This window comes from Monodelphis domestica, chromosome 3 (genome assembly GCF_027887165.1).
Source record: "Monodelphis domestica isolate mMonDom1 chromosome 3, mMonDom1.pri, whole genome shotgun sequence".
Lineage (NCBI taxonomy): Eukaryota > Metazoa > Chordata > Mammalia > Didelphimorphia > Didelphidae > Monodelphis > Monodelphis domestica.
Window position 1 is genome coordinate 448,956,145 of NC_077229.1, and position 18,948 is coordinate 448,975,092.

Consider the following 18,948-nt stretch of genomic DNA (forward strand, 5'->3'; position numbering starts at 1 on the left):
TATGTTCATTCAGGCAAATCATTTCAGCTGCTTCATTCTCTTCTGTAAAATTGTCAGGTTGGACTTAATTATCTCTGAGGTCTCTTTGGGCTCTAGAACTCTGATCCTAAAGATGGTAAGATATTATAGCCAAATGGGCTGCAATCTTGGAGCAAAGAAATTGCTGACACTTGATCTCCAAACCAAACCTTGCAGGTGGGAATTGAGAGGAGGATGAATCCAATTAGTTGCAAGAGTTCTCAAAAAAGGTATTTTGCTTAATTTTGGTGCATCCTTGCTAGTTAATCATTTCAAAATAAACAAGAAAGCATGGTCCTTTATTTCTCTTTTTTTCTCTTGGTTTCAAGATTTTGTCTTATTTATCTCTGGAAGTTAAATAACCCTGTCCTTGTGTGTCCCAATCTAAGACAGCAGTGAACTGTTGGCCCTTTGGCCAGTAGCAAAAGAGGAAAAAGGATTTTATTTATATTATCCTATCAAAGAAATTCCATGAAATCATATTCCATTGACTTGATTATTCTATCAACATTCTATTTTTTTTAAAAACCCTTATCTTCCACCTTAGAATCAATACTAGGTATTGGCTCCAAGGCAGAAGAGTGGTAAAGGCTAGGCAATGGGGGTCAAGTGACTTGCCCAGGGTCACATAGCTGGGAAGTGTCTGAGGCCAGATTTGAACCTAGGACCTCTGTCTCTAGGCTTGGCTCTCAATCCACTGAGCAACCCGGCTGCCCCTCATCACCATTCTTTTACTTATCCTAGACAACCCTTATTTCTTCTCTTCTCAATTATTCCTCACAACTTCTACACTATAAATAAGGCTCTTGTCTAGGTTTTTAGACTAACTCATTGTGTGGCCTTGGACAAGTCCCCTCAGAGAATCTCAGAGTTGGAAAGTATCTTGGCAACACTTTAATAGGAACCATGTTGGGGAAGGAATCTGTTCAATGTGCAAACATTATCTGCTTGCATGCCTCAAGTAACGATGACCCCACTACTGCTTTTTAAAGCAGCCCATTGCATTGTTGGAATACTAAAATCATTAAAAATTTTTTTTATATCTAGGTCTGTGTTAGTAAATAATTCACAACCAACTCTTCAAAACCCCAACACATATTTTAGTTTATTCTTTATTTTAGATATTTTTTCATCACTATCTTAAGTCTAGATAATCAACCAAACAATACATTTCTAAGGTTTAAATGCTTACACTGAATATTTAACAATGGACTTACCAAGTCCCCATGAGCTGGCTCCAATACAACCCTAAAATTATATCCAGCCGAAATTTACTTGGGTAATTTTTGCCCATCTCTCCTAGTTCTGCCCTTTGGGGCCAAATGGAACCTGTCTAATCCTTCTTTTGCATGTCAGCCTTCAAGTATTGGAAGTTGGCTGTACATCCTCTATAGACCAAGTCTAAACATTTTCACTCTCCCACCTCAACAGGTCTTCATTTCTTCATCCATAAATGGAGATAATTGGATCAAATACTCTGTAATCTCTTCCTGCCCAAAGATCTCAGATTCAGTTTCTGATTGCTTTTGACAATAGTGGCATCTCTAGATATACTTGGAATCTGTTGCAAGGCTGCTGCTATTCTTCATAATAGCAAATCCTACAAGACCTCATGAAGATCTAGGTATTCTCCCAAAGCAGGAGGAAGGATTTCTCTCCCTCTTGACACTCCTCACCAGGACTGGGCTGAGGGTCCAGTCACTGCAGGCAGTGCTTCTATACTTATCCATAAAGGAGGAAGTTGGACTGGGGTCCCTTCCAGAGCTAACATTTCTAGGGTTCTATAAGCAACAAGGCATTATGGGAGGGAGGAGAGTGCAAATGACAATGCAAAGGGAGTTGATGGGGGTTGGTTTTGTGATAAAGGATGAAAAGGTTTGCAATTTGCAAAACTCTTGCAAAAACTGAGAAATGCAAACTTCAGGGAATGATTGACAGTAGCATGTGACCAAGGGTCACATGGGACCCTGAGCCTTGGGATCTGGGAAGATTCTATGCCCAACAGTTTGTATTCACAGAGTTGGCTCTCTTGAAAGGACCTTGAAGAGGGTTTTGCCTGTGATCAACAGAGGAAGGAATTTTCTGGATCTGGTTGCTGGCAGCATCAATCTGGACTTACTTGGACACTAACAGCATCCACTCCTGGCCCTATTTGATTTGGGCTCTTGGTGTGAGATTGGCATATTTGGGAAGCTAATGTTTAGTAATATAGCTTAGTTAGTTATAATCTTTTAAATTAAGTATAAGAATAAGTAGTATCTTCCTAAACCCTTATTCCTTTCCTACCCTTCCCAAACAATAAAGCAGAATTTATTTATATGTTTTCCTCTTGTTTTTCCCTTACCCAAATCCTACCTTAACAGTTTTCATCAAATATTCAGCCCATTTCTACTACTAACACTATATTTCAGTGATTCCCTCTCTTCAAAATTGGTAAAAATTATGTAGTTACATACCCATTTCCCATTAGCTGCACACTTGGGATAGGCTGATATACCCTATTACACACTTTCTTCTTTCTGTCACAGTTCTTTTCATCTGAGCTATCTCCACAATCATTTTCTTCATTGCATAACAAGTTCATGGCAATACATCGGCCTGTTTTGAGGAAGAGAAAAATATAATATGATAAAACACTTTAATAATTTTTTAAAAAAAGACTTGTAAATTGGAGTCATAAATTTTTCTGGTTTTAAGGCAAAGCAGAGTGAATGTTCAACTAGTCTGATATATAGTTTTGGCTTATAGATCTAGACAATTTGATTTAGAACCCTGACATTAACTCTTTTGGGAAAAAAGATTATTATTCTATCAAAATATACATGAGTCATGGTTCAGTGCAAACCTCACTAGCCTTGGAATTTTGCAACCTGGATTACTATTCCAGCTCTAACATTAATTTTGTGACTTTAGGCAGGCCTCTTCAATTCTCTAGACTTCACTTTCCTCAACTACAAAATGGGGACAACATTCATAATAGCTAGCAGCTAGCTAATGGCTAATTCTATGGGATTCTATCATTTTTATAAAGTTAATTAAAATAATCAGAAAGGATTTAAGATGAAAAATGAAAAGTACACATTTCAAGAGGAATTATTCTGGGGAAAATTGTCGAGAATCATTCAGATTGGAAGAATCTTGGGTACCATTAAACAATGGTAAACGTAGTTTTTTTTTAAACTTAAAACAAACTTTTCAAATAACTTTATTAATCTGATGATTTTCTCCCTATTTTCTGATAATCCCAAGGTGAGCCTATAAATAGGAGTTCTTCTTTTATATCAATCTGGTCTCCTTCCTCCTTTCCTTTGCAAAGTCTGCCTCATTGGGTAATATCAACAAAAGTGATGTGGCCCAGAAATGGGATTAATAAAATAATCAGGGAATTTAAGCAAGATGATTATCATCTAAAAGCTCCCATTGAACACGTGGTTGGTAATCAGTAGAATTTTGCATAGAGGATTTTTTTGTTGTCATTTAAAAGAAAAAAAAAAACCTCTTTCCAACATGGTGGAAACCGCTGTCAAAAAGCATTTACAAGAAGTAAAATGGTTTATTTTTATTTGTTCTGTTTCTCAAAGCTAGAGATGACACCCAAGAAAAAAGTACATTACCACTGTCACACTTGAATTTGTTCTTGCAGTCAATGTCTTCTATGTTGCACAGCTTTGTTGAATAACATTTTTGGGATGTCACGAGCTGCTCAGTACAAGGCTGCCCCCCAAATTGTGAAGGACGCAAAATGGATCTCATTCGAAACTGAAAGGGAAGCAGAGAAGAATGGGGGACTCTTCCTATTGTTGACCAAAATACTATATTTATAGTCCAGAGACTTGGACTCTTAATCCTGGTTTGCATCACTTTAGGAAAAGAATTTTCTCATTGTTGACTCAGCTTCTCTATCAGTTAAAATGGCAATGATAACTTTTTGAGGAAAAAGCATAATGAAATGAGAACCAGAACAACTGAGATTCTTGGATAATTACTAAGCCTGACTCAATTTTATGTCTGTTATGATTTCATGGCTTTCATAGAGATGGTGTCCACAGAAAGCCAAAGTAGGGGGGAAGGAATGTGAAGTCAGGAAGACTGAGTTTCTGTCCCAGCTCTCCTACTTACTCGCTGTATGTCACTTGCTCTCTCTATCACTTAACTTCCTCATCTACCAAATGAGAGAACTGGACTAGATGAACTCTTAGGTCCTTTCCTGCTTTGCAGAGTTGTGACTCTAGTCTAGACTCTTCCACTACTAGCTGTGTCAATTGAAGCAAGTCACTAAATATCTTAGTGCCTCAATTTACTCCTCTACAAAATAAAAAAAAATGTATTTCTAAGATTCCTTTCAGCTCTAAAGTCCTTTGATTATACAACAGAACATAAATATTTTTGAATCCCCAAATATATAAAGCATTATGCTAGCTTTTCCCTATCTGTGAATACTCTGAGATTATAAACATGAAGAAGACTCTATAATTCTTTGGAAAAAAGGCAGAAGAGGAAAATGATATGAATATTTCCCCAATTTCAAAATACCTATTTGAAATGTAATTTTAAAAAGATGCGAAATAACTCCATGGTCCTGTTGGCATTCTTACTATAATATCCAATTTGGTCAGGGTCCATTGAGATCAATGACCTAGCTCAAACAAGCTCTCAGGTCAGCATACTTTAAAATCTTGAAATTTTTCCAGAATGGAAGGAGAACTGGTCATCAATCAGTCTTCTTATTCCCATCTAGTCTTTTGATCCCAATTTCAGCCCCTGTTATACATTCAGTTGTTTCTTCCTTTATTTTGCTTCCCTCATCTACTAGAAAAAACTAAAATGAGAAATGTAACTGAAATATATGATGAATAATAATAACAATGATAGCTAGCTTTTATAACGTGCCAGGCATTGTTAAGTGTTTTTTTTTTTAAAGTAATTATCTTATTTGACCCTCACCATAAAGTAGGTGCTATAATTATCCCCATTTTACAGCTGTGGAAACTGAAGCAGATAAAATTAAGCGACTTGCCTAGAATCACACAGGTAGTCAATGTTTGAAGTCTTTTGAATTCAGGTTTTCCTGACTCGTAGGTCCAGTGTAGTCTAACTATCGTGCCACCTAGTTCCTTCTCCAACATTAAGGAGATTGGAGGTTTTAAAATACCTGACAAGGAAGGACAGTGTAGATTGGAAGAAAGAACATTAATTTTGGAGTCAGGAGACCTGGATTCCAATTGTGATTTTCCTCTTTATTAACAGTTGATTCTAGATAAGTCACTTATATTCTTTGTGCTTCATTATGTTTATTTGTAGAAGAAGACTGATTTGGTTTGAGTAGCAGTAGCCAGAGTCCTCTGCTCTTCTCTGCTTCCCTTTGGAATTAGATTTCATCTCTGTAGAGAATTCTTCTACCAATGTAAGTCATTTCCTCCAACAGTGCCCTACTTTTGGAACATCTCCATCCCACCAGAAACTTGACTTTTCCTCCCTGCCTACTCCTACCCTAGGAGCTAAATATTTTGCTTTACCTTTCCAGGTCCCAGGACTCTCCTAAAACAGAGATCGGGATAGCTAAGTGAGGGTCTGGATAATGGACTTCCAAACTGCATTTAGGGTCTTGTCTGAAGGAATTTCTTTGTCTTTGATTGAGAAGATTGTAGACCATTAATTTATTGATTAATTCTAGCCTAATGAATACATTGATATCTCCAGAAACTAGTCTGTTGAAATTCTTAATTGTCACACTTCAAATTCTAGTTACAAATCCCACCTTCTGCAAGATTTTCCTAATCTAATTTAATGCTAGGATTTTCCCTTTGTTGATTAAATCTTGTTTGTACAAAGTTGTTTATTTGCTCTTTCCTCTATTAGATGATGAGCTTCTGGAGGGAAGGAACTATTTTTTGCTTTTCTTTACAACCCCAGGACTTAGCACAGGCTCTGGGACATAGTAGGCACTTAATGAATGCCTATTGACTTAACTAAACTCCACATGAATTTATTACCATTTTAGAGTAATCCTTTGATAATTTGGTATAACGCTAAAGAAATGTTATTATTACTAATGATAATATTAATTACTAGATTAATATGAATAACAAATCCCAAGAAGTTGTCACGTTGTTCAAATTCAAATTTACATTAGGCTGTAACTAATGACCATATTCTACATAAATATAACTTCAATTAGCATGAATTAAAAATCATGAAAATGCTAAGATTTGTCCTTTGCACAAATTGAGATGAGTCATTTCTTTAACATTTGCAAAGTACTTGAATAAATTGTCTCATTTAATACTCACTGTGAAGTAAGTGCTTTGATCATCTCTGTTGTACAGATGAGGAAACCGAGGCTGAGAGAAGTTAAATAACTTGGCCAGGGTTACACATTTCGTAAATGTCTGAGGCAGGATTCTGAGCTCAGGTCTTATTTATTCCATGTCTAGCACTCTATCCAGTATGCCATCTAACTGCCACATTTATGTATGATTTTTGTTATACTGGCATGACTTACTTTTGAACAATTAATCTTTTTTCATTTATTTAGGTCTGATTTCATTTCTGTTAAGAATGTTTTATAGTTATGTACACATATTTCTTGGGTAGAAAAACTTCCAGATGTTTTGTATAACTGTAATTATATTGAATAAAATTTCTCTTTCTATTTCTTCCTTTAGGTTTTATTATAGTATACAAAAATGATGATGACTTATGTGTATTGTTTTATATTCCTCAACTTTGCTGAAGTTATTGTTTCAATTGATTTTTAGTTGATGTTTTAGGTTTTCTAGATGGATCATCATATCATCTACAGAAAAGCAGTGGTTTATTTCTTCTTTACCTTTATTTATTGTTCATTAACAAAAATTTATTGATATTGCTAGAATTGCTAACCATAGCAAAAAATGGTGGTAATAAGAGTCATCTTTGCCTCACTTCCAATCTTATTGGAAAAGCCTCTAGTCTTTGTCTATTAAATAAAATATTGACTCTGAGTTTTACATAGATACAAATAATGACCAGGTTAAGGAAACCTCCATTAATTATTTCTATGCTTTCTATTTGTTGTTGTTGTTGTTAATTTTAAAAGAAATAGATATTGGATTTTGTTAAAACCTTTTTTAGCTTCTTCTGATATAATCCTGTGGTTATAATTTATATTATTAATATGTTCTATTATGTTTATAGTTTTCCATATTCAACCAACTCTGTATTACTTTTATAAACATAATCTGTTTATAGTGTAGAAAATTTTAAAATATGTTCTTATAGCATCTACTAATATTTCATTTAAATATTTTTATGTTGGTGTTCATTAAGGACATTGGTTTATGGTTTTCATTGTTTCATATTTGTATTATAGAAGGAATTGGGAATGATGCCATCTTTCTCATTTCTATAAACATGGCAGTATTCTTTGAATGCTTGATAGAATTTTCTTGTAAATTGATCTGGTCCTGGGTTATTTTTTTATCCCTTTGGTAGTTCATTTATGATTTGTTTATTTTATTTTCTGACAGCATAAAAATTTAAATGATACATTTCTTGTTCTGGTAATCTGAATACTTTATATTCTTGTAAATATCCCTTTTCTTTAAGTTATCAGTTTTGTTAGCAGATAATTGGCCAAAAAGTTTCTGATAGTTTTTTGTTATCTTCAATTATAGTGAAATCTCTTTTAGTTTTTATTATAATTTTATTTTATTTTAAAATAAGACTAGCCATTTATTTTATAACTTTATGCTTATATATATTTATAACTTTATATAACATGGTTTTATTTATCAATTTAATGTAGTGACTTTTTTTGCTTTCAATTTTTCATTAATTTTCTTAATTTCTGCTTTGGTATTTGGCAATTGGGGTTTTGATTTGTTGCTCTTCTGGCTTTTGTTGTTGCACTCCCAATTTATTGTTCTGTTCATTCTTTCATTGATGAAAGTATTTAGAGATATTATTTCTCCCTAGGAAATGTTTTATCCATTATTTGTGGTCACTTTTAAGTATATTGTAATTTCCCTGTTTCTCTTTTTATTTATATTTACTTTTGCCTCACCTGAAACAATATTTGCTATCCTTCTGTTTTTTGGTCCTAAAAGCTCAAGAGAGTTTGCTATATTTCTTATTTTAACTACATAAATATGATTGTTTCAAATGTACACAACTCATTCAACCCCTCTCAGCCTCAGTTTCTTCATCTGTAAAATAAGAGGTTAGATTCAATGGCCTCTAAGATCATTTCCAGCTCAAAGTCTATGATTCTGTGTTCTTCTTTAATTCATTTGTTTTCTCAATAATTTAATTCTCTGAGACTCTGCTTCCCTGTGAGGAAATGTCACCTTTGCCACACCATATTTACATACCTGTTTTTTAACACAAGGGTCACATTCAGACCATGGTTCAAAGTCACCCATGAGGCAGTTTATGGGACACATTTGCTGGTTGCAGGCCCTGGATTCCCTCTTCGTACATAGCTGATCACAGTAGTTTTCTTCATAATATTTGTCTCGTACTATGTGTCTGGAACCAGGAAAACAACAATAATAACTCTACTGAGGCTTAGCTCATTCACTGGGGCGACATCTCTTGGAGGAGATGGCAATCAACTCGCTTTGCTGCTAGCAAAAGGGAAGTATATTGGGGGAGGATAAGCTAGAAGGGCCCTATGACTACTTACTTAAACAATGACGTTTCCATAGAGGAACTAGGAGGAAAATAACAGAACAAATGGAATGGAAAGTTATAGTGCCCTGATAGGTTATGAAAGACCTACAGGCACCATGTGTCAAGATAATGGTGTCTGAATTTTGGTGGACAATTTCTATTAGGAGTTTAGAAATTTGGGAATTCCAGTTTTTGAGGTATTATTATGTGACCTTAGGCAGGAGGATAAGGTTCTTCCTTGGACTATATCTCAATTTCCTTACATAGGAAACGGGGATAAAAGCACTAATCTGTCTGATTATACTTGGACTTCCATTGGTGCAGCTCTTGCCATCTCCAAGATTCTGTCATCTGCAGCTGTTAGGGAGCTGAAATTCATCTGTAGCTAGAAGACCTGGATTTGCTACTTTAAAATTTGCGCAATCAGGGAAAGGCTATTTAACTTTTCTGAATTTTCAATATCTCATTGGCAAAGCATGGATCATACTGCCCCAACCATCAACCTTCACAGGATTAAAAATGTTTATTAAGCACATTTGGTTTGCAGAACTCCAGTCTAGTTAATGGGGCAGAGACAAAATCTAGATAATTCATAGTTTCTGCTTTCATCAAGCTTATTGTCTAAAAGATTAAGATACAAAGACAGTAATAATTCATAAATATTAGCTAATATTATACCATGAATAAATTAGAGAGGCTCAAACAATGAGAAGAATCAGTCGAACAAACAACAAAGATTTATTAAATGCCCAATTTAATTTGGCAGGTGGCCTAAAAGGCAGGCACTGTGTTAAAATCTGGAGATATGAGAGAAACAAAATGATGTTTGCTTAATGAGTTTTCATTCTAAACAAACAGATAATATGTATATTTGTTGATATGTAAAAGACCAATTTAATAATAATAGTTAGCCTTCATGTAGCATCTTCTATGTACTGGACATTGGGCTAAGTGCTTTACGTATGGTTTCATTAGATTACCATAGCAACTTTGGTTGTTATTGTTGTTCAATCATCCAGTCCTGTCTGACTCTTCATGTCTCCTTAGACCATAGCTTTTCATGAGTTTTCTTGGCAAGGGTAATGGAATGGTTTGCCATTTTCTTCTCCAGTGGGTCTTTTTGTCAGGAAATCACAGGTAAAATGACTTGCCCAGGATCACACAACTAGTAAGTGTCAGAGGTCAGATTTGAACTTAAGTCTTTCTGACTCCAGACCTGGGAATTCTATTCACTGAGCCACCTAGTTTCCTTCTAGGTATAAGGGACTTGTCCAATGTCACATAACTTAGCAAGTATCTAATTCTGGATTTGAACTCAGGTCTTCTTAAGTCCAAGCCTAGTGCTTTTAATCATTTAGCCATAGCTGTTTCCATAATCCTGGAAATAGGTGCTATTTCTATCCCCATTTTATAGTTGAGGAATGTGAGGAAAAAACAAAGGGTCAAATCACCTGTCCTAATCACATAGCTAGTAAATGTCTGAGATTTGAACTCAAGTTTTTCTGACTCCAAATAAGTTTTCTATCATTGTGCCACCTGCCAAATAAAATATAAGGTAATCTTGGAGGAGAATTGCTGCAGGAAGTTACCCTTGAGATGAATTGTGAAGGAAACCAAGAGTTCTATGTAGGGGGAGGGGAGGATGGAGAACATCCTAGGCAGAGGGGACAGAGAGTGCAAAGGTATGGATATGGGAACTGGAGAGTCGAGCATGAGGAACAGAAAACAAACCTTTATGGCTAAATGGTAAAGAATATGGAGGGAGGTAATGAGCAAGACGGTTAGAAAGGTGAGAAGGGACCAGATTATGAAGATCTGTGAATGTCGAACAGAGGAATATATTTAATCCAACCAGTAATAGGACACTACTAGAGTCTACTGAGTAAGGGAATGATTTGGGTAAACCTGCACTTTAGGAGTTTGAAGAGTAGATGGGAATTCACCTAACAAACCAGAGGGAGGAGAATTTTTATATAGATTTTCTTAGAAACACACATTAGAAGGTATCATAATTCCTTGATTCTCAGCATAGCTCTGTAGGAATTGTTATTTCTTTTGTGTAGGTGGGAGGAGGGAACTGGAATTAGGATGGACTGAATCTCTTACTGGTGACAAAGAGCTCATTTCCTTTGATCTCAAGCTTGGGACAACTCTTCTACTCTGCTTTTGAGGATTCCTCCCAAGCAGGACTTTGCATATTGGTGAACCAGGGTCTGCTTGTCTGCCTCCCAGTATGATCTGGGAATGTTCGGTCAATGAAGCTTTCACCATTTCAGACCATGAGGACACAATTAAGTTCTCATTGTCATAAAATTCTCAAGTTATTAAATTTAAACATGTTAAAATTCTTAGGCCTATAGGAGATATTAAGTAATAAAGCTCTGGAAATAACAATTGAAGACTGTCAATTACTGCCACTAGATAATTAGATCTGTTTCTTAGTTTTAACTGCTACCCAGTTTGCTGTGTGACTTGGGGGGGATAATTTAATTTCTATTGACCTCATTTTCTTCATCTATAAAATGGAAAAGTTGGATTAGATAATCTCAAAAATCCCATCTAACAACAATAATAATATGATCAATTTGCTCTGGGAACTGCTTTTTAGGAAAAGTGAAAAATAAAAATGAACCCTCTCCCTAGGGTCTAAGCACAGTGCCTTTCCCTTGGGAAGCATTTAATAAATGTTGAATTGAATTGAATCAGTGAAGGAGCTTTTATAATGAGTACTCTCCTTGTCATTCAATGGAACGTCTAATTATTGACTTGAGTTCTCAGGGACTCTCAGAAGAAGAGAAAGTAGTTCAATAGCTCACACCTACCTCTCTCTGATCTGGGATCCATAATTGCAGGAACTTGAGCAGCTGGACCATGAAGTCCAGGGGTATCGCTCACAGTAGCAGGCCTGGCTCCCACTAATCAGGGCACTCAGCACGATGGAGTACAATAAGATATTCTGGTCCATACTCCAGGAGTGTTCACCTCCTGACCTTCGATAACACAGTAAAGGGAACAGGAGTCAGTCAACTAGCATCTATTAAGTATTTACCATGAGCCAAGAACTATAAAAAGCATTTTTTATCCTTATTTTACAGATGAGGAACTGGAAAAATAGAGAAGCTAAATAATGATAATGATGATGTTTTTATAGTACTCTGTGCCAGACCCTGTGCGAAGCTCTTTACAATTATTATCTCATTTGATCCTGGAGGTGGTATTATTAGCTTCATTTTACAACTGATCTTAAGTGACTTGCCCAGAGAAACTCAGCTCGTAAGTGCCTAGGACCAGATTTGAACTGAGGTCTTCTAGACTCCAGAACCAGAGCATCGTCTAGATATGTTTCCATCTTACTTGCTGTTGAGACTTTTGATATATGTTGTCTGCCTCATTAATATGTGAGGTACTTGAGAACAAGGATTGCCTTCCTTTTTTTTTTTGCATCCTCCATACAGCACAGTGCTTAGAACACACTAAGTATTTAATAAATCTATTTTCATTTATTCATTCTCAGTCACAGAACTAAATGTGACCCAGGAAGACTGCTAGCTGATGGTAACTGACAGGGTGGGAAGATAACCCATGCAGTCTCTGCTGAGAAGCTATTATATTTTTGAAACTCTCAGGGCAGGACATTCACACAGCACTGTGTCATCTGGTTCTGGGGGTTTTGGTCTGAACTATCTAGCATCAAAAGGCATCATCAGAGGCGGCAGAAGTTGTTGGCCATCTGAACTTCCTGGGATACTAGAAGACTTGCAAAATGTTTGTGCTTTTTTTTTGTTGTTCTTTTGCAAACACTTGAGGTTGGATGACCCCAAGTACAGTACATTTGGGTGGGTTTGCTCAATCCACATTTTGTGCAAATTAGGTAGGGAGGAGCAGAGGTTATTACCATCTGGAACATGCCTTTTATCACTCTGCCTAGGATTAAGCACAATGAGAGTTTACTCATTTTATTTCACAGAGGTAGTATCATAGGATTTAGAGCCAAGGAAGACCTTAGAGATCTAATCCAGTGGCTTTATTTTATAGAAGAGGAATCCATAGAAATGCTTCAGATGATATAATTAGTAAATAACAGAGTTGGAATTCAAACTCCAGTCCCCTCACAACAAATTCAACCCATTTTCCATTATACCAATATTAATAGGTGACTCAAAATGAATTCATGTTATTCCACGTTATAAAGAGGGGTTAGGAATACATGAGATCTCAAGTCCCTTTTCTATATGATCTAGAGTGGGAAGGGATCACAGGTAACACCTAGTCAAATCACTTCATTTTATAGAATAATCCAAAGGCCAGGGAGGGGAATTTGGATTTACAAGGATGGTGATAAGGTTCATAGGGGGAGTAGACTGACCTAGCTCTTCCAGGATCAATGGTAGAATTGATCTGATCATAGCTTGTTTCTAGTACAGATAAAGAAAGAAGAGGACAAAAGATAATGGAGGTTGGCAATGCAGGAGGCAAAGGGGTAATTGAAGAATTGGCAGTGAAGTGAAGCATGATGGCTAGGACCAGGAGGGGCAGTTACCCATCGGAAGATGAGGGCTCCAGGTAGAAGTTTCTCCAGGGCAACAAGATGGTTGTCAAGGAGGAGATGTCCAAATCATATTAATCACTTTACCTTCCATGGTAATAATCTATTTCCTGCTTCTGTCCTATCCCTCATATCTTAAATTTATTCTTCTACAACTTCACCTGTAGAAATTTTTTCAAGATGTAATTCAGACACTGCTTTTTCCATGAAGCCTTCCTTGATCCTCCTACAAAAAAGTGATTGCTAACTCATATTTCTCCTCACACTTTCTTTAAGGCTTTTCTTTGCACTTATACACGTTGCCTTTAATCATATTTATTTTTGCATATCTTTTAAGTTTTCTATTAAGCTATAAGTTCTGTTAGGGCAGAGATTACCATCCTTTCAACCTGTTATCAGTAACATGTAATATTTATTGGCTATTATGCATATGAGTGTAATTTTTTTTAAACCCTTACCTTCTGTCTTTGAGTCAATACTATGTATTGGTTCCAAGGCAGAAGAGTGATAAAGGCTGGGCAATGGGGAATAAGTGACTTACCCAGGGTCACACACCTGGGAAGTGTCTGAGGTCATATTTGAACCCAGGACCTCCCATCTCTAGGCCTGGCTCTCAATCCACTGAGTCACCCAGCTGCCCCCTGAGTGTGCATTTCTTTAAGATTTGAATATCATTCATTTGTACCATTTGATCATAATACAACACTGAGGTAGTTACTATATTCAGTTCCTTTTCTAGATAAGGAAATGGAGACAGATGGAAGTTAAGTTACTTAGTCAGGATCATATAGTTAGTAAGTTTCTAAGACAGAATTTGAAATCTGCTCTTCATTCCTTCAAGTCTAATTCTATATCCATTATCCCAACTAGCTGTTTCATTATTAAACATTTTATAAGTGCTTAATTGAAAATATATTTAACTAAATTAAAATTTTAATAAATGCTTAATTTAATTTTAAAGAGGACCCAATATAAGAAGGGGGAAAGCTTTTTTCCTTTGTTACACCAGAGTGTTTGTTAACCTAGAAATATGACTGTAGCATCCCAAATGGGAACCATGTCACTGAAAAAAGCCTCTAAATTCTATATCTAAACAATCTGAGCCTTTTGTGGTAGAGAAAGGTCATTGCATGGGCCTTACAGTGGAACCTTGATTCACGAGCACTTTAAGTCAGGAGCAGTTTGAGATAGGAGCAGTCCCAGGCCAGATTTTTTGCTTTAAGTCATGAGCAGGTATTTGAAATTCAGCTTCCACCACCCTCCATTAGATAGCCTGTGGAATATGCGGTTGCACAAGCTACACCAGGCTGTATCATTTAGTTCAGTGTTTATCTGGCCTTGTGAACATCTGTATTGGATTGCTTTTGCTTTCTCCTTTCTGTTTGTCTTTATTATCAGTTTTTTTTTTTGCAAATTTCTTAACTTTAACCATGGGTCCTGACGACAGAGGAATTAAAGCAATGACAGCAGCAGCAGCAGCATATGGAGGTTTTGCAGGAAATTAGTGGGGAGGCACCAGAGGTGGATGAGGTAATCAGTACAAGCAAGATGAAGGAAGGAAATGTTGAGGATTGTGGAAAACGTTAAACAGTTTATTGAAGAGACACACCGAGAAAAAGTTGCAACAGGTCATGCATTGGAGCTGTATGAGGATGCTTGTTTCACACATTTTCAAAATGTTCTGAAAGTGAGGAAGAAACAAACTTTCATGGGAAGGTTTTTGTAGAAACAGCCTCTAAGTGAAACTGAGGAAAGTGTGGCAAAACAGCTAAAATTCCATGAAGAAAATGATGATAATTGAGTAAAGTAAAAAAATAGCAATTAAGTTTAGCAATAGTTACATATCGTAAGTAATGTGTAAGGTCAATTTTGCATTTAAATGTAGCCTTAGGTGTGTAGAGAGTGTGATGTTAAGCAACAGCATAAAGTACGTTTTCATATTTAAAAGCATATAAAAATTCACATTTTTGGGGGGGTCTAGAACGGATTCATTGCATTTCCATTCATTTAAAGGGGGAAATTTGATTTGACACACAAGCAAATTGAGTTACAAGCCTGGTCAGGGAATGAATTAAGCTCGTGTGTCAAAGCACCACTCTACTTTCAAGGAGTTCACAATGACTGTAGTGTTTCTGGTCCTACATAGAAAAGAACGCAACTCACAGTACCAAGTAATATGAAACTGAATGAAAACTCTAAGTTCTATTTGTCCTTATCCCATCCTCTAGATTAGACAGCAAGTTGTTAAGGAATGATGATTATCAAGGAATATCAGGAATAAGAAAGTTTTCCCACCAACACTTCAGAATTCCCCAAACATAGAGAAACAGATCTTAAAAGCAAAAGTGACCAGATGCAGCTCAATTTGTGAAATATGTCAAAACAGCTTAGGAGGCTGGAAACATTTTCTAGAGCAGGTTGGCTATTGAGTCTTCTATGACTGTGGTGCCTGTATTTTACTAAGACTAATTGTTAATCAGTCAATCAACAAATTGAATACATACTACTACTACTATATATGATTATGATAATATTAGCTAGCATTTATATAGTGCTTTACAAATATTATCTCATTTTGTTCTTACAATAGCCCCAGGAGAAAGGTGCTATTATTATTCCCAGAAGCAGATGGAGGTTAAATGATTCACCTAGGGTCACACAGCCAGTAAATATCTTAGTAAACATTTAAGTACATTGTACATTGACCAAACATAAAAAAAACATTCTAAAAAATTAGACTCCCTCAATTTTTTTTTTGTTTGACCTCTGAAATGAGTTCATTGGGCAGGAAGAAATGGTATCTACCAGTTTGCCTTTCCTCTGTTTCCTATAGGGAAAATAAGGAACAGTTCCTGCTTTCAGAGAATTTATGATATATTTGCAAAAAAAGGTTGATTTAAAAAAAAAACAACAATCTTGTGGGAGTAGTCTTCGCATTGTTTGGAGGAACCAAAGTAGGAAAATTGGTAATGTGATCTCAGTAATTGCCATTAGCTTTTGCTATGCCCAGTTTATTGCAAAGGTAGCATGCCAATTATTACATAAAGATTTCACAAATAGAGCCCTTACACAATGCTCTTCTTTCTAATCTGTTACTTTTTTGAGATAATTTGTGAGATGCTGTAAATTAATGTTAACTTCATAGCTTCTGTTTGATAGGGCGCTAATGAAACAGCTAATTAGGAAGTATTACCTTATACAATGTTTCATTGTTACGAGAGAGGGAAAATGCTTTATGTAGAAATAAAAGATTTCATTAAAGCCAAGATTTTTTCCCTAACTACAAGTTTTTAATACTGTGGTTCAACAAACCATTAAATGGATTTCATTCTTAACTTTTTCCTCTCTAATAAGTCTAAACACTTGATTTAGCGCGTTTCACAGGGCACTTTGCACACTGATATATAGAGGTTTTGATACAAACCCAGGGTGCCTCCATTTGAGGGGAGATCAGAAGCAAGGCAAGGAGAATGCTGGGATAGAATACTCAGACTTTCACAGAACAGAATAATATAATACCCATCATTCTACAATTTACCCACCCCTCCTCCAAATTTTCTTGAAGTCCTTACAAAACCCTGAAGACAGGCTTCCGTGTTACTTCGGCTCCAAAAACTAGTTGTGAAACAGATACCTAAACAATATTTATTTTGAATGTGTACTCACACGGTTACCAAACAATTCCAGTAAATTGGGCCGGAGAGTGAGTTTTATTTGTCTCTAGCCCAGGTGCTCCATCTCCCCAGTTCTGGGCATTTCGAGGTGAAAAGGAATTTAAAAGACAACCAGATCACATCCTTCATTCTGCAACTGACGAACCCGAGGTCCCGAGAGCTAGATGACTCAGCCCCCCGTCAGCCAGTGAGTCAGTAAGTAACAGAAGCCCAATCTAAGCAGACGGACTCCAAATCTGGCTTTCCATTCCACTAAAATCTTCGGAAGCCCAATGGAGATCTTTATTTCTTTTGTTTGTCTCTGTGACAGAGATCTGGTAAATGCTGTTGAGGACAAGGTCTTCAGGTTCAGCCTCGGAGGGAAACCTGGGTTTAAACGTTTTGGGTGTCTTGTTTTGAACCCCCGATCTACCTGGCACGACAGTTTAAAGGCAGTGCTTGTATCGTAACAAACTTAAAGCCACCCTTCTCCTTAGGAGCCTGAGGACCTTACCTGATATTTCCTCCGATTTTGAGGCAAACCCTTCTTTCTTGACAGCTGCGGGCGAGTGTGAGTCCTCATTCACAAAAGGTTAGAGGTTTCCTGATGATCTAATGACTTATAACGTTTCACAAGATGGAAAGTGAAAGAATCCCCGGTGCCACTCACCCCTAGGCAGAGCCCCGTGTCTGAGAAAACACTAACCGCTCAGGGCTTGTGCAATGATCAAAACCAGCCTTTGCCTCTCGCTGGCTACCATCCCACTGGGGGTACTAATCCTTACCGGGAGGGTTGTGCAAACAGGCGACGGATTCTCTGAAGCTCTTTCAAAGGATCCACTCTGAATGTAGCAGTGACTCTCACTGGCTATGACATGGTCAGGAATACGGTTCAACTGATGTTGGAATCACCCTATCTTTCTGGAAGGCATCAGCCTGTCTGAGGGAAATGCAATATTATTGCAGAGGTCACAGATAATGATAGCCGTCATTCACCTTCGTCTCCTCTGATCCACATAACAATTCTTTGTCACCATCAGTGAATAAGATGAGGAGAAATTTTAAATAAGAAGGGGAGGATACCTTGGGAAAGAAAAACAGTTGGGAGGACATGGAACCTGAATGAAGGAAGACAAATTATCCAGAGGAGCATCAAAGAAAGCAGACCCAGTCACTGTTGACTTCTGCAGACTCATCTGAACACCCTTGTGGATGCCCTCTTGATGGTTTTGCAAGGCACAATTGTACTTTCAGTAACAGCCTCATATTTCAATGGGGTGTTGATCGAGAATCAATTGAGAGATACCTGCTGAGCCTACTATGTACAAGACTGTGTTAACCTTGACCTTATGAGCCTTTCAAGAAAAATATTGAGTAGCAGTTGCCTGTTGACACTGGAATCCCAGTCAGTCAATAGGTACTTAGTTATTTAAAACCCTTATCTTTCCTATCAGAATCAATATTATATGTACATATATATATATATATAAACTGTATATTAATTTCAAGGCAGAAGACTGGTAAGGGCTAGATGATGGTGGTTAAGTGACTTTTCCAGGGTCACAAAGTATCTTAGAACAGATTTGAACCCAGGACCTCCCATCTCTAGGCTTAGTTCTCAATCCAATGAGTCACCTAGCTGCCTGCAAGTAGTATTTAGCAAAGTGCTTACTATGTGCCAGGCATTGTGCCAAGCACTAATGATATAAAGAGAGAGAAAAGACAATCTCTCTTTTCAAGGAGTTCATAGTCTAATAGGGAAAATGATTACATACAAACAAGATCTAGATAGAATAAATTGGAAATAATCAAAAGAGGGAAGGCACTGTCATTAAGAGGGATCAGGAAAGACTTCTTATGGAAAATGATATTTGAAGGAAGCCAGGAGGCAGAGATGAGAAGGAAGAAAATTCCATGTATGGGGTTAATGTAAATGCATGGCATCTTTTCCACCTCCAGATAGAGACCTGACAGTCTCAATGCAGATTGAAGCATATTTTACCACCACCCCACTTTCTTTATTTTCTTTGCTTGGGAAGGCAGCATAGATAATGTGGAAATAGCTATTTTTGTGATTTA

At 36.7% G+C, this 18,948-nt stretch overlaps 1 protein-coding gene across 4 annotated transcripts in view; it reads right to left on the reverse strand.

The window, feature by feature from the left end:
- C6 (complement C6) overlaps positions 1–17,674 on the reverse strand; it is a 57,690-nt gene extending 40,016 nt beyond the window's left edge. Inside the window, exons 1-5 of one of the 4 annotated variants that reach the window (XM_007487412.3) lie at positions 17,655–17,674; positions 11,493–11,660; positions 8,370–8,526; positions 3,633–3,777; positions 2,475–2,616 (exon numbers count right to left, since the gene is read on the reverse strand). In XM_007487412.3, coding sequence (XP_007487474.2) covers positions 2,475–2,616; positions 3,633–3,777; positions 8,370–8,526; positions 11,493–11,635 — 587 coding nt within the window. In that variant the 5' untranslated portion in view covers positions 11,636–11,660; positions 17,655–17,674. Of the gene's footprint in view, positions 1–2,474; positions 2,617–3,632; positions 3,778–8,369; positions 8,527–11,492; positions 11,661–17,383; positions 17,590–17,654 lie in introns of those variants that run through there. The other 3 variants (XM_007487411.2, XM_001371501.4, XM_056824574.1) reach the window with 3 other exon arrangements.
- Positions 17,675–18,948: the final 1,274 nt, after the last annotated feature.